This window comes from Aspergillus luchuensis, chromosome 5 (genome assembly GCF_016861625.1).
Source record: "Aspergillus luchuensis IFO 4308 DNA, chromosome 5, nearly complete sequence".
NCBI lineage: Eukaryota > Fungi > Ascomycota > Eurotiomycetes > Eurotiales > Aspergillaceae > Aspergillus > Aspergillus luchuensis.
Window position 1 is genome coordinate 1588323 of NC_054853.1, and position 24627 is coordinate 1612949.

At 48.4% G+C, this 24627-nt stretch overlaps 5 protein-coding genes across 5 annotated transcripts; 2 read left to right on the forward strand and 3 right to left on the reverse strand.

The window, feature by feature from the left end:
* Positions 1-2141: 2141 nt before the first annotated feature.
* On the reverse strand, positions 2142-2973 carry AKAW2_50563A (uncharacterized protein; the record flags this gene model as incomplete). Its single annotated transcript, XM_041690395.1, has 4 exons — positions 2142-2297; positions 2352-2560; positions 2614-2713; positions 2767-2973. 4 exons carry the CDS (start codon positions 2971-2973, stop codon positions 2142-2144), a joined length of 672 nt encoding a protein of 223 aa, XP_041543984.1.
* Positions 2974-8108: 5135 nt separating this feature from the next.
* On the reverse strand, positions 8109-8504 carry AKAW2_50564A (uncharacterized protein; the record flags this gene model as incomplete). Its single annotated transcript, XM_041690396.1, has 2 exons — positions 8109-8218; positions 8270-8504. 2 exons carry the CDS (start codon positions 8502-8504, stop codon positions 8109-8111), a joined length of 345 nt encoding a protein of 114 aa, XP_041543985.1.
* A 4971-nt stretch (positions 8505-13475) lies between these two features.
* AKAW2_50565S (BRcat and Rcat domain-containing protein) lies at positions 13476-15372 on the forward strand (the record flags this gene model as incomplete). Its single annotated transcript, XM_041690397.1, has 3 exons — positions 13476-13513; positions 13708-14721; positions 14886-15372. 3 exons carry the CDS (start codon positions 13476-13478, stop codon positions 15370-15372), a joined length of 1539 nt encoding a protein of 512 aa, XP_041543986.1.
* Positions 15373-16796: 1424 nt separating this feature from the next.
* On the reverse strand, positions 16797-19627 carry AKAW2_50566A (uncharacterized protein; the record flags this gene model as incomplete). The annotated part of the gene is made up of 4 exons (XM_041690398.1): positions 16797-17443; positions 17497-18253; positions 18312-19460; positions 19511-19627. 4 exons carry the CDS (start codon positions 19625-19627, stop codon positions 16797-16799), a joined length of 2670 nt encoding a protein of 889 aa, XP_041543987.1.
* A 4145-nt stretch (positions 19628-23772) lies between these two features.
* Positions 23773-24291, forward strand: AKAW2_50567S (uncharacterized protein; the record flags this gene model as incomplete). Its single annotated transcript, XM_041690399.1, has 1 exon — positions 23773-24291. The coding sequence occupies one exon, from the start codon at positions 23773-23775 to the stop codon at positions 24289-24291; it is 519 nt and encodes a 172-aa protein (XP_041543988.1).
* Positions 24292-24627: the final 336 nt, after the last annotated feature.

Below are 24627 nucleotides of genomic sequence, written 5' to 3' on the forward strand. Positions count from 1 at the left end.
GAACTGAAGGCAATTCTCCTCCGATGAAGAAGAATATACTGCCTCGGTGGGTGTTGGTACATTTGCAGCGTTTCCATCCGGTGCGCCGCCCACTTCCGACATCGAAAGGGGAAGTGCTCTACAGCCCCTCTTGCTTGACTGCTTGCACATTGATCCATCTGACCAAATCGGGACAAGCATGAGGACGGGTACATGTACTTGGGTCACCTTCTTTTTTGTGGCATATTGTTAAGCAATATTATCAGCGCTTACTGCAGCTGCTGGAGAGTTAACCATAATATTCTTCAGCCATCTGTTCTGAGGACAGTATTGTAGTGGACCTCTAGCACACTGACTAATGCCTTCTTTCGAGGAGCGCTCTGTTATGACATCAGCCGTCGTGAGAAGCGATAGCCAGAGAAGATATCACAGTACTTTTCGTCATTTTAAATCTTTGGAAGACGTCTATATTATCCACCCCTGGTAATCTGCGAGAGGCGATGAAGTAGACAGGTCATGTACCAGACATGGGATAAGAACGGACATGACAGCCAACCTGCTTCACCTCAAATAACAATTGTCGTATCAGCGGTTACCTTTCCTCCCCAGCTTTCAAAAATGAATTCATTTGCCGTTATGGTCAAGCCATACCACAGATGCTCTAGCTCTACGGCTACACATAGCACAGTTTCTGTTGCGTCAGAGAAGCTTTTCTTGATTTCGCGCTTATTGGACAATCTAGGTGGTAAGTGCCTCTCATGACATCGCACGCACGGCGAAGCTCACAACCTCACTTTTATCAAAATCATATTCAACCAAAGCGCATTCCATTAGACACTGACAGATACTATCCGCCATCAATCTCCTGCAAGGGATTTCCTTTTCTTCGATGGCGATCTGAGCCGGCCTCTGACCCAGCCAGATAGCTGACAAATGAATCATTTCTGTTCTGAACTTGCCCCCTTGGGTGTAGGAAACCCTCCTGCCACGAGTAACTGGTCCGTGGATCGATCCCAGATCCAAGGCCTTCTAGAGATCATCAGTCAACTTTCTGACCCTATCTTTCCACGTTGTCTGCAGTCGTACTATGACGTGAACCAGCTGTATCTCGTAAGGGAGCCGATAGAAAACACGGTGGACAATATTCTACCGCTCCGTGGCCGGTCAACGAGACCGAACTGGCGTGCATTCTCCGTTCGGTGAGTGTCACTGGCGGCCATCGTACGATCTCGAGTATGTGCATACTAAGGAAAACAGACCCCGGATGGAATACAATTCCTGCGCGATCAGGTAAGAGCCTTAGTCACATTGGGGCCGGAAATGATCTGGCTGAACAAAAGGGGGCAGATCCGCCTTGATAAGTCGGACCCTTCCATTATCATCATCGAGAACATGGTCCACTTACCTTGCATACGAGCCGGCGTGGAACAGAGCTACCAGATCAAAACGTCTGACATGAATGCTGACACACTGAAATTAACTGCCCTGGCAACGGTCATGAGGAGCATGATGACTACAGATGCAGGGCACGGAAGATGGAGCTCCGAGGCCCAAACTCTCCGGTGAAATCTGCCCGTCATGTCACTGGATGTGCTATGAAGGCAAGTTTGTAGTGAGTCAACAGAGCGGCTGGTTTTAACCAACTTTAGGATTGGTCCCTCGAAAAGGCGTCCGACGAGAGCAACCTGAAGCTATGCGCGCACGTCGCAAACAAGAAGGTCAAATACGATCTTGTAGTTCTGTAATGCGGATGGCATGCAACATATTACAGGGCATATCGTTGAGTGAAACTTTCGCGGCCAAAAGTTGTAGGGGCTGCAGGCTGGAAGATGGCATTATTAACGCCCTTCGCGTGGTTCGGCACCTACCATTCCGAACAGTCGGATCATGTTTCGATTCTTCACAGTGACGATGGCGCCCTCTTCTTTTCATACCTTCTGTTTCGGGGATACAGTACACTACGAAGCATTTGGTTGAAACAAATGCCAAAGTTCGACTTGTCAGATGTATTGTACCTAGGCTGGTGGTGCGGAGATAGGTATGGTAGGCTAGATATTAGGGAGGCACGCGCTTTGAGAATCTTTACACGAGCTACCTGCAACCCTGGTCCAAAAGCCTCCATAATACAACTGCATATTTTATGCTACTGCATTGACATCCACCTATGTTGTAAACGGCGTCGCAAGCTTCGCTAGTGGCCTTGCCCTGGCAAGAGTGCCCTCGCGCCGAACTTGGACTTCGTGGAAAATGGTTTCGTTCACCAACTCTATCAGTAACTTCAGGCTTCTCTCCTCGGTCACTTGTCCAAATAAGGCGTGCTTTCTTGTCAGCAGCAACATCGTACGACGAAGCTGGATTATGAACCAACTTACCGACAATAGATTATCCAGGCACCGCGCAGAGTTGCTCTTGGCCAGCGCTGATTTAAAGCGTTGCATCTCCTGGCTCCAGGTGAATTTGGAGCCTTTCTTTTTTTGCATGATTTTATCGATAATTGACCGGAGAGCATTGAAAGTAGAAGCCATTGCGTCGATACGGAAAGGGTCGACTTGGTCGATTTGGCGACTGTTCTCAATACCCGCTATACCTCACTTGATGTCAGTGTTGTGCAGTCTGCAGTTGGGACAAACGTACCGATCTTTATTTCACCCTCTTCGGTGAACAAGATATCTCGAACAGTGAGGCTGGCTAGCTCCCTCGACTGGCCGCGTAAGAACTGAAGGCACTTTAAAACCTGTGAACTGGGTATGAACATCGTGCATCTAGTAGAAAGGGAACGGCACCCACGGGCCACAAGATCTGGGCCACTTCACTTTCGGCGATGTGGCAACTCAACGCTAAAGCCTCGTGGAGAGTGCACTCAAATGGCTCCCACACAAGAAGATATCGTTCTGCATACTGGAACACATCTAGAAGGCGTGGGATGCTGCGATGAGCGAGCCGATCGATCATCTGGACACACATCTCTATCGCCGATCGCTCCACAGCCTGCATTTGGATGTGGACTAAGTTTGCCTTATTCTTTCGATGCCTGGCCAGCACCATGATTCGCCCATAGTCGATGCCTGCACAAGGTTCGTACATTTCCCACGAGTTTCGTGCTAGGATTTCACGGGGAGCCGGACTGGGAGTCAACTACTGTGGCGGGGGATAGTTCAGCCGTGCCAGGAACGTCTCTATTTGCGGCTGGCATGGCTGGCCCAAGTGGAAGTCAGTGATACAAGCGCCTGTTCTTGTGTCCAGATACTTTCTGAGATGACCTCCCACGTCGCTGAGGAGTATGCTCACTGAATTCTGTATGGCAGACGATGTAAGGTAAATCGTGCAATTATCTGGTCTACCTACAGCCGCCACAGGCATTCCTTTGGTTAAAATGACCGCAAAGGCTAATACAACAAGGCCACGTGAAGGAAGAACTTTCTGACAGTCGTTTGGGAGGGGAATCGTAAAGGATGGCCGGAAGCTGATCGCTACGTCAGGGAAAGTGTACCGCATTTCTAAGAATGGACATGCCAGTCCTCAAGAAGCCCGGCCTTGATCTGTTCGGCCCGGTCTTGATATGTTCGACGTCAAAGGCTTGCTAATTCACCGGTTTGATCAACAGCTTGTAGAGTATAACCGGGGACTTGCATTGGATTTGGGGGCTTCTAGGTCGGCTATCTTGGCCGATGAGGATGGTGCGCATGGTGTGGTTTGTGAGGTCCTCGACCCCGTCTTTTATTCGATTCATCTAAATGATCCCCTAGTGAACGTTGCGTCAAGAGAATCCCAACTCACGCCTCATAGCAAGCTTGGTAGCTTCGCAACACGGATGGTTCGATGTGCTAGAACGGACTTCCTGGAATTGGTCAGCCCCCTCTATCTAGAAGTTGTCGTTGCATTGCCATACCAGCTGACCGTTCCACGACTCCGAATTCCTCCGAATTCCTTTGGTGGATTACAAGCTCCCATATCTACATATGGTCTGTCAATCCCAACCACCCGGTCTGTTCTCAAGGGTTGGGCCATGCGTGTGCTCACCATGGCGGTGGATAATTCCCATATAGTCATAACTATGGGAAGAAGCATGACTGAATCTGAGAGTAGAATTCTGTATACTTTCACCAGCTGCTGTCCTCGGTGGAATGGAGCAAGGAACAATCAAGGAAGAATTTCATGCTCTCCATATATGATGCCCAATTCGTTCTTTGGCAAATGCGCAACCTACACCGTCTATAATTCTGAAAGGAGATCAGGTTCTGTTGCGTGAGAAGTGATCAGTATGTCCACACTCGTTGCACTCTGGTCAATTTGGTCGACATCCCGACAACCCCACTTTTGGTAGGGTTGGATTGGAAATAGGTTTTTGTTGTTGGGGTGGAATGCTGCTGGCGCGACGAATTCTCATGGGTCATAGCCGCCCGGAAAAATGGATGCCCGGCACGGCCATGCTCGACATTGAATCAAGCATCGGAGCAAAATTATCAACCTGCTGACCTGGTTTTGATAAGCGATCCCTTAGAGTGGGCAATATATTCAATTTTGGCGTGCCTGTCGATTCTCTAAGTGTCTCGCGGAGTTATCAGAAGCCGGTTGTGCCGGACACGCTGGAGTAACTAGTATTGGTCATGTTACATATATATAATTATAAACAACTGACCATTCAAGTACGAAATGTATAGACCGTTGATGCGCATGATTACAATCGCGAGCGACGAGGCTCACACTTGTAGTAGACTACGTTAATACTATATATAAATCTCAGTATACCAATGTGTTGGCTTCTTTTACGCCATAAGCCCAGTGGTCGAAACCCGAGAACATAATATTTCTTCGGTGCGCATTCGGACTCCCCAGGCGGGCTTCAAATTGAACCCCTGGACAGCTTCCTCAATACGGACTAGTCCCGGGCCTACCCGAGCACCCGAAAATGTTGATGGCCCGGGGCAACAACAATCGCAGTTGACGATTCTCTACTTTGAAAGGGCCATCATGTTAGCCTGGATACTCGAACTCTAAAGTCGCGCCAAAGATGACCGGTCTTGACTAGTGCTTACTCGACCTAAGCGTGGATTCTGAGCCGGTGCTTGTATTAGCCCCTTTGCAATAGCGGTATGAATTGCTTTCAACACACGTCCAACTGCACGCGCTCAACCCGTGCAACATGTTCAACGGTAACCGCAATTGAACCCATAGCACGGGATGCGCTAAAAGCACCGGTCTCAGTTAGTGCAATCTTAGCTCTTACATAGCTTCTTCCAGTAGCGAACTATCTAGCTTACTAACTAATCACTAAGAAAGGTCGACCACTGGGAGCAGGGCGGTACCGGAGGGCAATATGTTCCGACAGCCATTCCAGAGTTGTTAGTCTCTGCGTCGTTGTTATCGGCGCATTCTGCCTGGCGTGTCCGCTTCACCCTAGCAGGTTAATTAGCAGGGGTCAGTAACAAGCATCATCCGGATGGCACTACAGCATGGGGCCGAGCGACCATGGGTCATGTTATCTGCACCGCGATGTAGTCAGCTAAAGGGCTGGAGCGGCCATTTTCAGCGTTATTTGTGGCCGAAAATGGCAGCTCCAGCCCAGCCGAGATTCTTAATAATGCAGGTAAATATCCAACCCGCTGTATGAGCAGATGTGTTGAACAGATGTGTTGAACAGTCTTTCAATGCCATCCGGGTGGGCCAGCTCCAGTCAGCGATTCGGAACATCATCGTATCATCCGGTCTTTGCACCGTCAATCTAACCTCTCTATTGACCCCACTAAGTAGTTCATCATAGGTTGATCGAACCTTCCGCTCAGCAAATCCAATATTGAAGGAAGCATATATTCACCATGCAATTGCATGCCAGTATAATCGACGATCACGACCATTCATAGATAAAAGCCGTTTTCCCAACCATCCTTATCACTTCATCATCATTCCAGATCGGCTCTCAAGCAATCGTTCTTCGTTCAACTTGAAATTTAACTTCTCGCGAAAATGTATGCCAATCTCCAAGTGCCTACCACTCGGGCATACATCTGTCCCGCTTGTCAGCAATCTCCTCTTTTACCTCGAGGCCCTGGAGACCAGCTGGCTGTTTGCCCCAGTTGTCAAAGAATATTCAATCTCGCGCATCCAGCGCAGTTTTTACCCGTGCAGTTCCGGCCGCATGGGGGCTACCCTTTCCCGCTCCAACAACAACAAGCTTTAGGGCCACAGCGGCCTTGGACATCACAACAAGCCTTGGCACTATAGCAAGCTATAGCTGTTCGAAATGCAATCGCTCAACAGCAGCTTTCCCCGGCGACTATAAGACAGCAGGAAGCATTATACCAACCGGAAATGCGACAAATGATTGGTCTTATGTGCCAGCAGCAACAAGTTTTACTGCAACGCGTAAATAGTCTGGAGCAATGGCAATCCCAGGTTGTGGCCCAGATGTCGTCGGGTGGAACGCCGGGCACCAACTCCAACCACTCTGGACAAAGCCAAACGAAATGTCAACAGCATATTCCAGCTATTCAGTCGGCGCAGCATGATACGGTGTCAGACGTGGCGCAAACAGACCATGTGGTGCACGTGCCGCGGGCGAGTCAGGCTCAACATCAAGGGGAACATAATCAATTCAGTCAGCGAGTGTCGCACCGTAGGGTGTCGAATTCGTCACAATCCAACCACGTTCCAGCGTCCTGCCAAGGTCATAAGCAGGAGAGCCAGAATTGCGTTTCGGAACAGATTCACCACCAGGAAGGGCAGCAACTATTTTTAAAATGATTCAGTGTCGAGCATTGTCATGTTGGGCACGTGTGCCGCCAGCAGTATTTCATCCGGAACAACAAACGTATCTCGTTTCAGCCTCACCAAATATAAGTGAAATCAGTGATGTCAAGCACACTACCTGAGATACAAGAGGTATGAACATCATTATCATATCTAGCACAACAGGTTGTAATATCTTTTCAAAACCATAGGCGTGGACGTTGTGCATCTGCCAAATGGGCAACAAATTACGCGAACATATATGTAGAGCGGGAGCTTTCTTCCTCGATTGTCCTTTGCGACATTCAATCAAGCACATAGCCACAATAGTGATGGAATACAGGATCGTCATTGTTCTTGCCATTGTCTCGACTGTACATACAGTACGGACATCATCTACCGCCGTGGTGCGCATACGAATGATCCCCCCTCTGAAAACCTACAGTATCTGGTGATTGAACTGGCAGACCTTATAAAGGTTTGTCCCGTAGTATAGATCAAGGTGGCAAACAACCATCTCCTGATGCATTGGATCTACTTGGTCCGTTGACTGTACTTGTACACTGCCATCGTCTTTCCAGAAATAAAAAATGCTATTTCATTGCCATCAATGAATTTACTCAGAAAGGCACTAATAACCATGTTAGTTATTATTTTGTCTTATTACGGTGCTTGCATACATCAGAAGATATTGTATTTGGCAGTGCTTTTAGCACTAGATACCTCCACCATTTCCGTTCCTGCATTCTTTTAAAGATAAATCGATTTCGAAAGGATCTGCGAGATTCTGAAAGACAGCGCACTGTGGTTATGCACCCTATCGTGTGGCCTTCTTAAATTGAATGGAAACAGCCGATGTTGGTCCCTGGAGTCTTACCTAAAATAGAAGGGTCATACCCATTAGGATTCCATAAGTATATGGACCATTCGGTTTTGGTGTAGAGGATAAGGAGTACCAGCGATGCAGACATGCGAATATCTTTAGATATAATTGAATTAATCTTAGAATCCAAATTCAGGCGCGACCTCAAGTAGTTAATGCTCCAAGATGTCCTCTCTATTCTGCCAAGCGCTGGAAATAATTCATCCCTCACAGCTATAAATCTTCAAGGACCACAATTGCACTTTGACCCACTTCATATTATTTGAATTGAGCTCCAGGAGAGGTTCGTGTGAACAAGGTACTTCTAACTTGATCAATGTTCTCTATAACCTTAGCACCTGATTCGACAAGTGTTCTTGTGTTCTTTCGGTGGGTACAATCGGTATGGGATCCAGGCTCCCAGTTGCCTCTCATGCACGCAGCCAGATTGCCTCTCGGAGACTGAGTGCGTCACTTCCATCCGCTGAAAATAAGTCGATCTGCCTTTGGCATTCTGGTGGTGGAAGTGCCAATGGGTCCTCTAGTTGCACACTAACTTGTAGCTCATGTATTCAGTATCGCCACTGAGGCATTGTGCCACCGTCACGTTGTGCTGACCGGAGAAACAGTTGCCGTCGCTGAAGATTTGCACTACGAAGGTAGTCAGCAAAGCACACGGAAACCCTGCCAATTATGGCTTACCACTACAGCCCGCAAAACTGCATTCAAAGCTGACAGACTCAATGGTGTCGTTTCTGGGGAAGGCTTTGCATTGATTGAAGGTCGAGCCGTAGATACCCAGCTCGCCCAGGTTCTCCTCCAAGCAGCTGGGTGCGCCATACAATCGCAGTTGGGCTAGGCGAGTGTCACCAGCAGGAAGGCCCAAAGTCGAGATAGCCATTGCAATGTAGGTAGAAAGAAGTAAAGAGACTCGCATGATGGCAGTTGAGGTAGGATTGGAGATGACGTTTACTGGGTGCGGTAGGGTTACAGAGTCGGACAGATTCTAGAAGTATATGAACGGCTTTGTTAAGTCGATGGGAATGTTGGTTGGCGAAGAGGGAAGTAGAGGGAGGATGTTTCCTTTTATAGACCGTCGGCCAGCGTGATGGCGCAGTCGTCGGTCTCCCCGCACAACCGGCTTGTCTGACCTGTTCTTCGCCCATGGGAATTTCGCGCATTCGGGAGGAGGGGTGGGGGGAGGATGGGCGCCTTGCTCTTTACGGTATCTGCTGTGAATAATGGAAAGTGATGGCGTCCATCAGCCGATATGCCCGCCGTAGCGGATCTTACAATGGGCTATCTGCATTCATATAATCGACATTGATAGGATTTATTTGAATAATCACCAGGCTCACATCGAGCCTTCTGAGATCTGGTAAAGCTTTTTTTGAAAGAAGCCTTAAGCTATCGGAGCATCGAGTTTTGAGACGAGGCCAGAAACTGAAAGACTTCTTGTTATGTGATGACAAAGTTCGCGGGTACAGTATACGTTGGCGAAGTGTTGTTGATCTGGAACAAGTCGAGCCCCCCATTGAGTCGCGTCCTTGGCAACTTCCGTCAACTAGAAGGGAGCAAGTTCTTTGACAGCACATTTAATTACTGGCAAAACCTCGGGCACAGATCATCACCCCTTCATTAATGTATGTCTGGATGCGATGAGAAGGTTCATTTGGAGAGCTACAGTAGTAGTTGTTGTTGTTGATTCATACGCTGACCCCTCGCCTGAGCGACATGCAGGGTACTACTATCTCCACGCTCTATGTACATCCATTCATCGTAGACTATTACTTTCCTGACGAACTTGGAGCCTCGTCAAGGCCTGTGGTGGCCAGTGCCTGGGGTTGTGTTTTGCCGCCCTCGTGGCGCGCGATTTCGGAATCTCTGCGATGCCTCCGCAAAGTCCAGGACCGCCCCGAGGATGCTACTGTCTTGCGGACCATCTTGGAACCTACCCTCCCTACCTTGCCCTGCTCCTCCCAGCATATCTGAAATATTGTTGAATGCCCCTCCAATCTTCCGTCGGAGGGCTTGGCGGAGTCCACTGAGCTGTGGGCAATCAATTAGCATGTGGACCACGGTTTCCGTTGCCCCACATTCACATTTCTCATCGTCTCGGAGCCTGCGCTGTTTTCCGTGTGTCGCTAGCCATGAGTGGCCGGTCCGGAGTTGGGTGAGTAAGTAGGCTTGATTTCGGGGGAGCGAGCCGTAGAGCCGGCGGGTCCGGTTGGCCGGCAGGGCCCGATCAATGCAGCGGAGATGTCCTCCATTTCGAGAGGCCCTCCATTCTTGGTGCCATTCATCGCTAATATTCTTGCGGATGTATCTTTTCTCTCGTGACAGAAGATGTCTAAAGGGGTGTCTCTTTTTAACTCCTACCGTGGCTTTGGCTAGGCGGTCTGCTGCTTCGTTTCCAGGGTTGCCGCAGTGACCCGGAACCCATTGTAGTTGCAGTGGGATCCCTCGCGCCCTGAGCTCCCCGGCCGACTGGTGAATCGCCTGAATGATACGCTGGCCTGATTTGTTCCAGGAGTTTTTGATAACCTGCAGGGCCGACATGCTGTCACTAAGGATTGTTGCTGGTTCTGCATCTGTTGCTCTGGATCTCTGGTTCTTCTGCGCGAGCTGAAAACCCAGCCTGATCGCGTAGTAGATTGCCATTAGCTCAGCTGTGTAGACGGACCAGAACTCCATCGAACCAATGCTGACTTGTTGAGACCCTACGATCTGCTGGTTGTGGTCGAGAGCCACCGCCGCGGCTCCTAGCTGATTCTCTTTGCCCGAGGTGTCTGAAAAGACTGTAATGTTGGGTGTGGCCGCTCTTACTAGAGCATTGGTCTGTGCTTTCTCCCGATCCAGCTCAATTTCAATATCGGTGAATGATTGGGCTCGCCAAGGTGCTTGTGGTTTGGGGTCAATTCTTTCCAGGGCTTGCAGCCGCGTGAGGTTCATTGTTCGTAGGGTTTCTGCCAGGGGAAAGTGCGCCCTATTGCTGACCTGGGTGCTGCGTACTCTTGCCCGGCTGATAACGTCATGGACTGGGTGGTCTTCCACAGATGGCCTTCGCCGGCTTTGTCAAGAAATTCCTTCCAGTGCCTATCTTTTGCTTTCTCAATTGCTCTGGTCCACTCTCGTCTTTTCTGCCACATTTCTTCGAAAAGTATCTTCGTCATTGGGTGGTTAGGCCCTAGCAGGGCACATCTGTTTTGCCACCGTCGCCGGGTCTGGTTAACCTCAATCTGCTGGGCCTTGAGATCTGTAGTAAACCAGCACTTCGAGTATGGGCACGGGGCCTGTACCGGCACATGCCGGTCTAGGGCAGCTACTGTAGTCCGGATTAAGTTATTGACCGCGTAGTCTAGATCCTGGGCCGACTGGATATTCACAGGTGGGTCAATCTGTCTTAGTATATCTTGACCTACTCAGGCCCAGTCAGCTCGGTCATATGCCCTTTTCAGTTTAGACTTTCTAGTTTGCTCTGCCTGGAGATTCCATTCCGAATATGTTCCTCAGTAGTCTGACCCATAGTAGTCATAATAGAGTTGGCATCGGATCAAGCGTGTTACATCATTGGTAAGCATAAGGTCAAGAACTGATGTTTTTCCAGATTAATTAAGGGACCAGTATGTTGTCTCGCCTTTGGCCAGGCACCACTGTAGCTCGTGGGCTTGAAAAAAGTTGATCAGTTCCTCCGCATATTGTGCGAAGCTGTGGTGGACCGCGCGATGACTCTATGCTGGGTGGTGGCAGTTAAAATCCCCAGCGAGAATTAATTTAGTCGTCCGGTTATATGGTTCTGTTTGTTCTTGAATAATCTGTTCGATTTCTGCCAGGGTTTCATGGGCGCTGTTGGCTTCAAACGCCTTGTACATCTCGATTGGTGGGATGTATATTAAGAACACCAGGTATTGAAGTTCTGGTATCCAGATTTTAATGGCCACTACATCTCAGTGGTTGCAGTGGATTTGGCGGTGCAATGCAGTTGAGATCCTCCGGTTTATATAGAGGAGGCTGCGAACTCGGCCTGGTTCTTCAGCGTGTGTTGGCCGATAGAGTCGCCATACACTATGGTTGACATGGGTGTGGTAGGCGGTTGTGGGTGGTTCTTGGATTAAAAGGAGATCAAGGTTTTGGCTATAGTGATCATTAATAAGGACTTCCATTCCGGCCCGGGATCTCATCATATTCAACTGTAAAATTCAGAGATTTGCTGTCATTAGGAGAAAGACGGAGGATTCAGCGGTGCCTGGCATGTTCAGTCACCTGTCAGATATTCTCCATTGCAGTCTGAGCACCGGGGCCTGATCCCAGGGAAGCAATGGCATTGGTCATGCGGGCCCGTGCAGTACCCGCATTTCACTCGCTCCTTGCATGACCAGGCCAGATGGCCGAGTCCCTGGCAGCGCCGGCATCGTTTCTTTTCTACCCGATAGGGTTCCACACTTCCAATATACCTCTGTCCAACAAGTAATCCATTGGTGATGATCCATTCTGCTGCCTCCGGTAAGTCCAGCCAGATCCCCATTATGGCTGATTTGCCCATGGGCGTGTCTCTCTTCTTCAACCATGCAATATCTTCGACCTGAAATCCCTTCTCGCAGAGGTCATTTTCCATCATGATTTGCTTGATTCCCCATTTTTTGTTTGTGTCCAACTCGAAATCCTCCGTCGGAACTCGATGAACCACGATCCCAAACCTGGGTTTCACTACTTTGGTCTCATTTCCCAGTTCATCAAGCCACTCGGTGTTATTTCAGGCGGTTTCGGCAGATTGAGCATCCTGGAACCGAATGACATAGCCTGTTTTAGTTGTACCAACTCCCGCTACTTGCACTTCTTTGGTAATTTCTGCGTTCAGCAGGGCTGTTCTGATATGCGTGTTCGCTGCTTCAGTAGGTAGAAATCTTGTGAACCGTTCATTATCAATGTCTTCGTCTAACGTGGCCGCAGTGCTAATGCGGACGCAGTTTGGCTCTTTCCATGGTCGCGGAATTATCACATTCGAGGATTGTTCGGGCCTGTTCCCTGCCGCTGCTGCTGCGACTGCGGCCCATGATTTAGGGGAGGGGAGGGTCTGTGTTTCGATCTGGGATCGGAGGGACTGTATCTCCTCCTGTAGTTTGGTGTTTTCTTTCCGTAGGTCTTCCTGTCCGGCTTTGATCTCTTGGATTTCCGCTCTGGCTGACTCGATTGCAATGTTTTGGTGTGTGATGGTTTTCTTCAAGCTGAGAATCAGCGCCCAGACCATCTGGTTAGTGATGCGGTTACTGGTATCATCTGGCGCATTGAAGTCCAGAGGTGGGATTGTAATGTTTTGTGTTCTCCTTGTCCTGCCCCTATGGGCTGGTGCCAGCGTCTGCTCGCCATTGTTTCTTGCAGAGTTTTCAGGTGTCCTTGGGGTGATTTCGGGATCATCCGCTGGCGGGATCGCCATCGGGCCGAATTTAGTTTCCGCTCGGCACACTACCACGGTCTCAATTCAGAAAGGAGTCGTATATTCTTCACTCCTCTTGGTCGAGAACCTCCCTGCCTAGTTCCTCTCTGCAATACAGTACTTTCTCCTCGTTGTCTATGGTGAATTACAGTACTTTGCACAACTGAGTATCTTGCACAATTACCATGCCTACCCCAAAGTCTCCAGATGCTTTCCCGATCCCTAGCCTTAATACACTAGCCTGTATATGGTTAGGCGGCCAGATTAGTGCTCTTGGCATAATTGGACATGTTTTGTAATTTGTGATGATTTTATTTCTTAATCTTACAGTATTACACGTAAGAGGAATACTGCAGTCTAGAAGCTTCCGTGTCCGGAGAACGCTCCAACAGGGGCGCCTCAAGGTCGCTTTTCAACTGTCTCTTGAAGCAGACTTTCTGTATGCAAGCTAACCAGATACAGAATAGTACAGAAATGTTCGGTTTTGAGAAAACAAGCAGGAAAAGTAAGCGGTAGGCATGGATTTTCCAAGTCCTTTCACCACGGTCTCACGTGAGCGGGGTAATGACTACCCGTAAAATGCCAAGGCACTCGAAGAGAGAACGGTATGCGAATTAAGGGGTCAACTTGTGATGGAATGATAACCTCCTTCTTTCATCAAACAACTCGAAACTGATGCTCAATACTGCACGTATCACCTTGCCAGACAAGATACAATGGCCTGCGTGCTAGATTCAGGGATGGATCAACCAACATTCGATCTGATTGTCCAGCTACAGCTCCAAGAGACGGACCTTTATTTCGAGTCTTCCAAAGGGAAAGCACGCGACCCTACAGATGAGGAGTTGGCCTTCCACTTGCAAAACGAGGAATGGGGAAATATCTCACAGTATCTGCAGGATAGGCGAATGGCCATGAGTTTCGCGACTGCTGTGCAAGCTGACGGACATGTTCTGGCCGAGACCCAAGTCGAAGAAGAGATTGCCTCAAAAGACCGGATTCTTGCTCGCCAATTGACGGAAGATGGAAGCAATGTGCTTCCAAGTGAGCTTATGTCGGAGTCAGCGGTCCTGGATGAGGAGACCTTAGCTAAACTTCAAATCTTATATGTCAATAATATGGAAGACTACAACTTAACAGGAGACTTGGACACAGGAAAGAGTGAAGAAAATGATTGTGCTGAATCGTCTGCCCAGGCAATCCGACGAGCTGGTCACTCTTTACCACGAGCCCGACGATGTGTGGCTTGCAGGGAACTAACCGATTTCGTGAACGTGATTCGCGCTCCCTGTCGGCACGAGTATTGTCGATCCTGTTTGGCAGATCTCTTCAAGTCTTCAATGACAGACGAGTCTCTCTTCCCTCCGCGATGTTGTCGACAACCCATAAGTTTGACCACTGCTCGCATATTCTTGGAGTTTGATTTAGTGGAGCAGTATCAGAGAAAGAAGGTTGAATACGAAACCCCGAACAGAACGTACTGCTACTCTCCCGAGTGTGGTTCATTCATTGATATGTATCATATCAGTGGAGAAGTAGCTACATGCCCTGACTGCGGGCACACGACTTGTACAAATTGCAAAGGACGAGCACACACTGGTGACTGTCCCGATGACACCTCCCTGCAACAGCTACTAGCAACCGCACAGGAAAATGGGTGGCAACGTTGCTTTTCATGCTGGCGAGTGGTGGAATTAAATTATGGTTGCAACCATATGATGTATGTGGCCTTGTTCCCTTGTCTCCGAACGCTTTCATCAGTTCATTTCATTCTATTCTGTTCTTTCTATTCTTCGTGTTTTTTTCTTCATTTTCCAATTTTCTTTTCTCTTTTTCTTTTTTGGGTTTTTCCACAACTCCAAATCTGACAAATATCGACAATAGCTGTCGCTGCGGTGCCGAATTCTGTTACAATTGCGGTCTACAGTGGAAGAATTGCCAGTGTGAACAATGGAATGAGCATCGTCTCCTTGCCCGTGCATATCAAATAATCGATCGAGAAGCGGATCAGCCGGCAGCTGCGGCCCTCCCACAAGATGCCGACGAAGCCCTTGTGGAGGGTCAGCTCGTACCGGAGGCTCATGAGCCTCAATTTCAAACTCAGCAGGTGCACTCTGAGGATACAATTGTGGCAGGTGAGGAGCCAATTGCAGCTCTTCCTTCTCCTACTACTCGCACAGCACGAGATGTTTTGGTTGCAAGAACTATGCAAGAGCTCAGAGACAATCATGAGTGTGGGCACAGCAAATGGAAATACTTACGTGGGCCGCATCGATGTGAAGAGTGCTTTCATCATTTACGCGAATATATATTCGAGTGTCGTCAATGCCGGATTCAAGCATGCAATCGATGCAGAAGGAACAGACTGTAACTCAAGTGAAGGTATTTAACTCACATGATATGTTAATTAATGCCAAGTACACATAAAGTCTAACTGTATACAGACTAGTTTCGAGAAGGCTAGGCTCTACGTTTAGGAGAGTCTGAGGTGCGCATGGTGGTTGTGCGAATGACTACATTGATTCTTAAGTATGTGCAAAGTAATTTTGACAAGTTTTCTCCATCCGTAGTTCATCTGGCAGGGGCGTAAAAAATCTGTCAATTTTTTTGATCTATAAAAATTCCTGGGGTTTAACTTGGCAAGTTGTTATATATTCCCTGTATGACAGGTACCAACCGGCTGTTTCCCAGTCAATGATGCCTACAATATCATCCCCACAGACAAGGACATTCAAGCTGCTGAGATCGCCAAGAGTATATACGATGGGCCAACCACGATTGTATTGTCTGATCAGTTTCTGAGTTTCAGTCAAGTACCGGGTCAAAATCCATGCCAACTGGTAAAATGTTGATGGAGGCTTAGGATACTGAAAAAAAGCCCTAAATATAAGAAAGCGCCCGAAAAAAAGCAATCGAACACAGGTCTTCTACTAACATAGGAGACCTCTATACCTTCTGGAAGCCGAAGTTCCTGCATCTCCTGGACTATTATCATCAATTGTGTAGGAAGTTTCATCTTTAATTCTTTGCTTCGGTCAATCCAGCCAATGCCAATTATATTTTCATTGATCCTTTCCATCACGACGTAAGAGCAACCTTCATGTGTGAAGGCGCAAAAGATCTTGGGGACTTGGATGGACGTATACTGTGAGATGAAACGCATGATCGCTGTTTTTAAGAAGTCTAAATGTTGCCCGCACTTGACACAATGCCGATCTGTCAATATAAGAACAATTCCTTCGAGAGGTCGGATCCTTCTAAAACCGCAATCACCAATAGTGTTAAATGTCGGCTGAAAGTACTGTCATTGATCAGACTCGAGACCTGGGCATCGCAGTTCTGCGCGCGAGAAATCAATAGATTGCATTTTCAAACAGTCTATAACACTGAGCAAGGGGCTGTATACGGACGGCATCGACTATGGCTGTCAATAACGTTGTCTCACTAGAGAATATCAAAGCACTTGGGAGTAGACCTCGCCAAAACCCGCCCAAGAACCAACCCGCCCGCCAGATACCCGACCCACGGGTTGGGTCGGGTCTTAGTCAGCAAACCCGCGGGCGGGTTTCGAGTTAGTCAACCCGGCCCAAAACCCAACACGGGTACCCGTGTAACCCGCAAAAGCAAAAAAAGGTGATAGATCACATTGCATAAACTTGTGCCGTAATATTCCTCAACCACCGTGTAATCACTGGGTCTAGTGCAAGAAGTCAATTGATTCTGTCTACTATTCGATCTGCGAAGAAATTCATGAAGTGATTGTGATATTAATACTCTATACATTCGTGACCCGCCCTAATACAATTCGTAACCTTGTAGTCTACTAGATGGCACTGTGACCCTCCCTGAGGACCTTTTTTGAGATCTGTCGCGGAGCTGCTGAATTGGGGGTGGAAGCAATTCATCGTCAGTAGCCTCCTCCTCGTTCTGCTCCTTCTCCCCGTCATCTTCCTCGTTCTGCTCCTTCTCCCCGTCATCTTCCTCGTCATCTTGTTCGTGGATGTCATGCGTGGGAGAAACATCTGACATCATACATTCTCGGCTTGTTACATCTCCAGCGGAAAGTACGCGGCCGTCGTCTTCAATTGCTCCCTCTTCGTCATCACTGATTGGATCAAATTCTTCTTCACTTGTTTTGATGGCTTCCTCCTCCTCGAGCCTCTCTTGATCGACGTCCTCAATCGATGATTTTTCAAGGCAGCTCAACGTCTCAATGTCCAGGTTAAATATCTCTGAGCACTTGTACATCATTAGGTCTTGAATGGTCGATTCATTGAGCGACCCACGACGATAGTGGCAGATATCTCGCGCAGTGTTGAATAGACGCTCGACACCAGCGCCAGTGGCCGGAACGGAAAGCAAGTCGCGAGCAAGTCGCGACAGAACGGGGTATTCATGTTCGTGCTCTTTCCAATAGGCTCGCGGCGGCAGCTGGACGGTTCCTGCGGAAGTCAGCTTGCCATGAGGCAACAATTATCTCAGGGTCTTCGCTCACCCTCTCTCAAATATCGGTCTACTTCGTCGTATTCGCTTCTTGCACTCAGCTGGGAAGTACTCAGTGGGGTGAGGAGCCGGTCCAACTCTGACGCCTGCTGTGGACAAGAGGAATGCATCGGCCGAAACGACATCTCGGGCGTCTCGCGTTTGTACTGTGCAAAGCAATTCCTCAAGTAATCACAGTAGCGTTTGGATGTTTCGCTCTGGCATTTAGAATATTCCGTGTCATCAAAGGCGCAGAGTTTGTACTGCGGTGCGAGCAAGGTTCCTGTACCATAAAGAAACCCATGATCGCGATAGGTCTTTTCATAATATTCTTTTAACTTTTGCTTCGCAGCAAGCAATGCATCATACATGGCCCGCTTCCATGGCGTTGTCTTGTTGCTTAAGCGTTGATTTGACCGTTCGATGTGTTCCAGCAGCTTTCTGTAGACGAGAAACACACTGTGGATCGTGACATCTTTTGTCTTCATGAGGGCCATGGTGAACTGAAAGAATGGCTTGGTCAATTGCAGGAGGTAATCAATCTGTCGCCATCCATCATCAGTGATGCTGAATTGCGAGTAGTCATGGTCATTGCAGTATTTATCAATACAGTTTCGCAACTTGCGCGCCCGCCGGAGCATCAAGAACGTCGAGTTCCAGCGTGTTTGCACATCGTGGATTGGAAATAGTCGAGTCCGACCTGACTGAAGACACAGGAACGCATCCCGCCGTTGGGGACTTGCATTAACAAAGGTAGCAAACGACCTGATCTATTGGAAGACCCCATTAGCTCCGTCCTTTCTATCAACCAGATAACAGAAAACAGACCTTTCCGAGTGTGCTAGCCACGCCCTCATGATCAGCCGAACTTCTGAGATAACTCATCTGTGAGTCTGACCATACATTTGCCACTTCTTTATTCTGAGGCGCTGCTTTGATATGCCCCAGAAGCCGCTTTAGACAAAGCTGGATGACATGCGCCATGCATGGAACCCGGATAATAGAGTCCCGAGAACGGATCGCGCCAGTGGAAAGAAGCGTCTCTTGCAGCGCTCGGACCAAAGTCTCGTTGTTTGTCGCATTGTCAGTGGTTACGCTGAAGATTCGACTCAAAAGATGCCGTTCCCGCAGTAACTGAAGCAGGACGTCGCTCAGATTAACCCCTGAATGAGGACCGTGCAGAGGCTCGAAACCAAGGAGCAACTCTCTATAATTCCACTCTTTATCAATGAAATAGACTGTGATAGCCATGAATGCTTGCTGGAATGGGCTGGTCCAACAGTCCAAGGCGAGAGAAACTTTCGCATCTTCAGGAAGATCTCTCAGTTGCATTTCTTGTTGGGTAACAACAGCTTCACGCAGTCTCCGACGGAGTGTCTTTGCAGAGGGAAGTTCCACTCCTTGGGGCCCAGAGCGGACCAAGTTGAGCAGTCTCTGGAATTCATTATCTTCCACAATTTGGAAGGGAAGCCGCAAGCACGTTATAGTTTTCAGGAGCTGTTCCTCGAGTTGCGCTTTCGTGAACTTGTTTGGGCTAGAACTAGAAACTGGGGTCCTCTGGATGGAATCCGAGATAAGAGATTGCTGTGAGACCTTTTTCTTTCCCTTGCGGCAGGAGCTAGATCTCTGATGTTTGCCCATTGCGCTTGTCCCGTGTGATTTGTGTTGCGGGTGATCTAGCAACGTCATGCAGTTACGGCAGATAACTTTTGGTCGTCCTGAATGTATCTCCGCCACTTGGTCGAACTGCTTCCAGACTTCAGCGGAATGGGACTCAACCGACCATCTGATCCGGGCACGTCCGTGTCTGTTCATTTGTCGACCATATTCAGTGTCGAGCCACCAACTTAGGAAGTCATCCTCTTGGGCTGGCTCGAAAAGAAGCCAATTTTTTCTGCGGTCAGATCCGACGCGTCTCAGGGTTGGTGGAGGCTTGTCGGCAAGGACATCCAGACTCTCGCTGGAATGTGGAAAAGGCTACTACGTTTTCAGCAGAAGACCAAGAGCGTTGGCTGAAGAAGCTTTACCGATATTTGGAAGTCTGAGTCTGGGAATGAATCGGATGATGGCTCAATCGAAAGCGCTGGGCTGAATGTATGAGACATCGATCTCGATGAGCACGAAGTGGTAGAGGCCATGGCCATGCCTCCTTATCGTGCTTTGAATGAGGATTCATGATAAATAGCGAAGATGTCTCTTCTTTTTACTTTTTTTGGTCGCGTTGTTGTTTTGTGACCTATCAATTTATTGCGCGTCAGTCAACCCGCGGGTACCCCCAAACCCGACCCAACCCGGAAAACCCGTACGCATCCCGCTACAGGACAGTAAGAAAACGCCAATTCATGCTTCCAGTTCATGGTTAGTTAGGGGTGAGAGATTATTGGAGATCTAACGAGCATTTCTGGGCGACAAATGGCTAGAGGGGTTGGCAGAACCAACGTCTGAGGCAAACTAAGTAACGTCAATGTGAACGCAGGAGTGAGTGTGAATATATATCATATCATGATGAAGGTGTCAGACCTAATGTATTGCCGTTAGAATAGTGTGATAAGTATCAAATACCAAAATTACCGCTAGTGACTAATCAGATTTATACTAGAAATTATACTGACGTTGGGTCAAATGGGTTAACCCATGGGTACCCGCCAAGAACCCACGGGCGGGTTTTAGAATCGAAAACCCGCGGCGGGTAACCCATGGGCGGTTCCTCCATTCAGAAACCCGCCCCAAACCCGCGTTTGGCGAGGTCTAGACCCAACATGGAAGTCATGTGATCCTTTGTCCGCGGGGACTTGCTTCGTCCTCCGTGTTGTGTGCACAGATCACTGCAAGTATGATGTCTGCAAAGCTACCTCTTATCAACCTATCCGAACCTATCTCAAATGAAGTAGCCTGTGAGATAAGGGCAGCCTTTATCATTCTGGAGCTTTCCGCTTAGCAACACCCAAGACGACACAACACCATTACAACGCTGTCATCGAAAATGCAGGCTAAGCTCCCTTTCCTTTAATTCATTTCTAACATCACCCTGTAGTCACAGCAATTCTTTAGAATGCCCACAGCGGCTAAAAGAGAGACAGCGGGATACTCTCCCTTTGCATCGGAGCGTGTTCGTGGCCGGACCGAGATCCCCAAGGAAAGCATCTACTTTTTCCGAACCGGGGCCGAGTTGAACAATCCCCAGGGGCCATGACCATATGGTTGGCTTCTGTTTCCTTGGACAACATTTGGTTGAGGTTCTGGGGCATTGCTGATATTTCCATACCAAGTCTGGGGCGGTGTTAATTGACCCGTTGTTACGAGACTTTTTAATTTTGAATCTGAGTCTTATATTAGGCCCTGGAGATTTTTGTTTGGCGCAATGTATCAGACCTGCCCAGACCTAGGCTAGCTAGCCGCACGTTTCAGCGCCAGCAATCTAAGTATTGTCACCCTTGGGAGGTACTTCGTAGTAAACTGGAGGTATAGTTAACACCGGGATCTGCTCTTCTTCCTGACGAAGGAATCAGTTCCTCTTCTCAATACGCTGCTAGGATCTATACCACCATGCCCATGTCCTGCCTCACAGTAAAGAAGCAAGAAGGCCTTGAACACCGACCTCAGGGTCAAATTCTTGATTGAGTCGCACCGACCGTTTGGAGATATGCGTTCCGGCGACCGAAAATGCTGTCCCTCGTACGAGTGCAAAGAAAGGAAACAGGATCTGGGTGTCTCTTGAGGGTGAAAAGCCGGAGCGCGCAGACAAAGAAAAGCTGGATCCAATATTACGATCAACTATCTCGCAGGAGATTCGTGATCATCTTCCGATTGGTCGTATCTGGAGTATTCGGTAAATATGCATATGAACTAGAGACCATGGATCTCTAATAATGTGACATATAAAGGAGCACCATAATATCGGCCAGTACGTCCTCGTCCATAAGACAAAAACTAATTGTCTGGAAAGGATCACTCTGCTTGCCGCTCTCGACGCAGACTCAGGAATATAGAGGCCCATCTTGGTAGTAGGAAGTTGGGGCTCAGAAGCTCCATGCCGTACCTTGCCGTTGCGTTTAAATTTTAATCATCGCCCAACAGCAACTGGGAGCCGTCAAAGAGGGCACGGAACGTCTCAGAAGATGAGGATTACCAGATCCTTGCCGATTACCGTGTGCTTGCCGAATACCATTACAATCTAAGGGAGTTCGAGAGAACCGAGTTGAGAAAATTGGAAATAGTTATATATGAAGATGCGGCAGAGCTGCTGCTGTTTGCACGGGGAAGCATGGTTGCTTTTATAGTGAAATGGATCTTCTTCAGCCAAATATATTCGACATGGAAAACAAGTCAAACCTACGATCTCCGAAATTAGGAGAGTGGAGCAGCTGGAGTAGGAGGCACAACAGAAGAAGCACAAAACATGGCAATACTCAGGCGTTATACTCCGAAGCTTTTACGGCCTTCCAGACCTGGACGGTGTACGCAAGCCCGAACCCGTTCACGCCCAAGTAAACGCTGGAGTTTAGTGCCTGCAAAAGCAACCATCTCAGACATTCTGTCGCCTAAAGTAGGAACTGATGCAAATGATGCTTCCAACCCAACCCCCTCACTGTCTTGTTCCGTGTAGTTTCGATATCAGCTATTTCTAGTCCGTCGTTCTCATCATGAGACCGAAATAGAATTGTCAATGTTCCACTATCCATATGAGGGGAATCGAAGTGAACCTTGTCGTAGGAAAGGTTTCTGCGAATCATAATAGTGTAGTCGAACAGTAGCTGAATGGACGAGCGTAGTTCCCGTTAGAGGGATGTGCGCATCCAGTAATTGGGACATAGCCTTCAGCAAATGTAGCCTTATAGGTACCCACTCCTTGAAAAGAAGCTCAATCAGTACAAGAAACTGCTGGCCAGGGAAAATAGTACTACCTTATATAGAGATTGACTGAACTATGGAGGTCGTAAGTAGTGACCTATTGGTATTCTGCCGGCAAAGCCGCTCGGGGAAGGCTTTCCGTGGCCTTCGTTAAATCTGTGCGAGGCAAGTGCCGAAAGGTAAATCAAGGTTGTTGTGCAAATGATTGCTGGCTCTGGTATGAGAACGGCTAGCCATTACTAGCAGTCATCAATGCTACAGTGATAAAGCTTGAAAACGCTATATTGACCTTGAAATTAAATTTGGCCTTGAATTGATTTCTGAGCTCAGTCTGTGACGCGACTGGGATTTCACGACTGTAATATAGTGCTCGCAACGCCACAGCATTCTTCGTTGTTGTCATGGGGAATACACGAAAGGGGCGCTGTGAATTGTCTGCATGCCCTATTCTTTGGATGGTCTACATCTTCAAGCTTTATTACAACACCAATGCAACTTGGCGCACATTTGGCGGCTCCGTGTCGTCAGCATTTGAACTGGCTGTGACTACCAACCAAGTACTAAGCCGACCATATACCTGCCCCCTTTTAAGGTTGTCTTGTACCACAGCCAAGATGTTCAGTCTCCTTTTTCTTTATTTGGACGTGATCGAGCGCGCTACGTAAGAAAAATACCGCCAGACCGATCGTCTGCTGAGTCAGCTATCCCCAGGGGGAGTCCACATCGTTAACCACTGCGACAGTGGTATTGGGGAAGACAAAGAAAACAGTCGCAATGGACTCTTTGGCGCAAAGTCAAAAAATACATTTGGCAATATAAATGCCTACAACGTCGGTGACTGAAGGTGGTCAACTTTCCTCGGTTCCTGCCGGGTCTTGGCGATGCCATACATCACCGAGCCACGCTCCACGGTCTGATTTTCCAAGCCCGCTCGGAGACGGTCGGAAGCCCAAGATTTCCTCCTGCTTTCTCAGTGGGCTTTTGGACCTACGGGTCTTCCTGCCTAATATGTTACTTCGACATTCAAGGAATCAACATTGCGGTCTCCCATCATAGCCTGTCGGATGGTGATCCAAGAATGGTGGATGGCGTCAATCAAGATACCGCGGGAACGGCAACTGTACAACTTAACCCTCTCGGATGGGATAGCCCTGCCCAGTCTACCAGCACATGGTTTACGCATGAACCATTATACAACATCAGACACATTCACATGCAACGGTGTCTGAGACTTTGAAAGCAACACCAATCAGTTACCCACAACCTCTCCTCATTTGGCCGCTTAACACGAAGCCGTTGGATATCTCCTTATCATCGACCAGGGTGCTGCTATATCACAGCGGCGAACAAGCGGTGGGAACGAACGAGGAGAAAGACAATCACATTGACCTTGCCGATTCTGACCATTTGGACGGTCTATCTGACAGTTCCTCATTATATGATTAGTACTCCATCTCCCGGTAGAGGTGATTACAGACTCACGGGCTCTGATAATGCGCAGCCCAGTACGACGTTCAATTTCAGTCCAATGACGTCGGTAACCAGGTGGAGTGAAGCAGGGTTCATGGACCATCTGACAGCATCGATGACCCTGGATGTTTCGAACGAAGCAAGTAGGACGCCAACATCTACGAATACGGCAACAACAACATCCCTTTACAGCGGCTCGGCGATTGATGGTCTTCGCCGCGCACGGACTATACCGCGCCGAAGCTTGGGCATGTCGGTCAGCGCGGCAGTTGGAGGCACTACGATATTCCTGTTGATCTTTGTCCTGCACCGGCCTATTTACCTATGGATTCGCAGACGACGTACGGGCGTGATTTGGGTTGGCCACGCATCGGCCGCAAGCAGAAGCCATTATACACAGCTACCTTCACCTCACATGCAATATCCGGAATTGTCCCAGTTTTCTGATGATTCAGAAGCAGGCTCTACGGAAGCGCATATGGCATAAAGCAAATCTTGCAATACGTCCACTTGTGTTGGGCATATTTCCACGTGAATGAGGTCTGTATTGCCGTAAGAACAGTTCCAAGAGTACTGTAATAATCTCTTGAAGCACCTATAATATGGATGGTTTGATTGGCCCAGAGACAAATGTACTCCCTAGCTGATTGATTGAGAGATATAATTCTGTTTAACCTGCCAAAGTCTGCTGCTTATCATTGAATTATGACACTGTCTTGCTGATCTGCGTGAATTGTGGAATGTAAGTCCTAATAGCCCATCGAGGAACATGCTGCGGTGGGCCCCATATCTCAACAGGTAGCTTGATGTGCCTGGTCAGAAT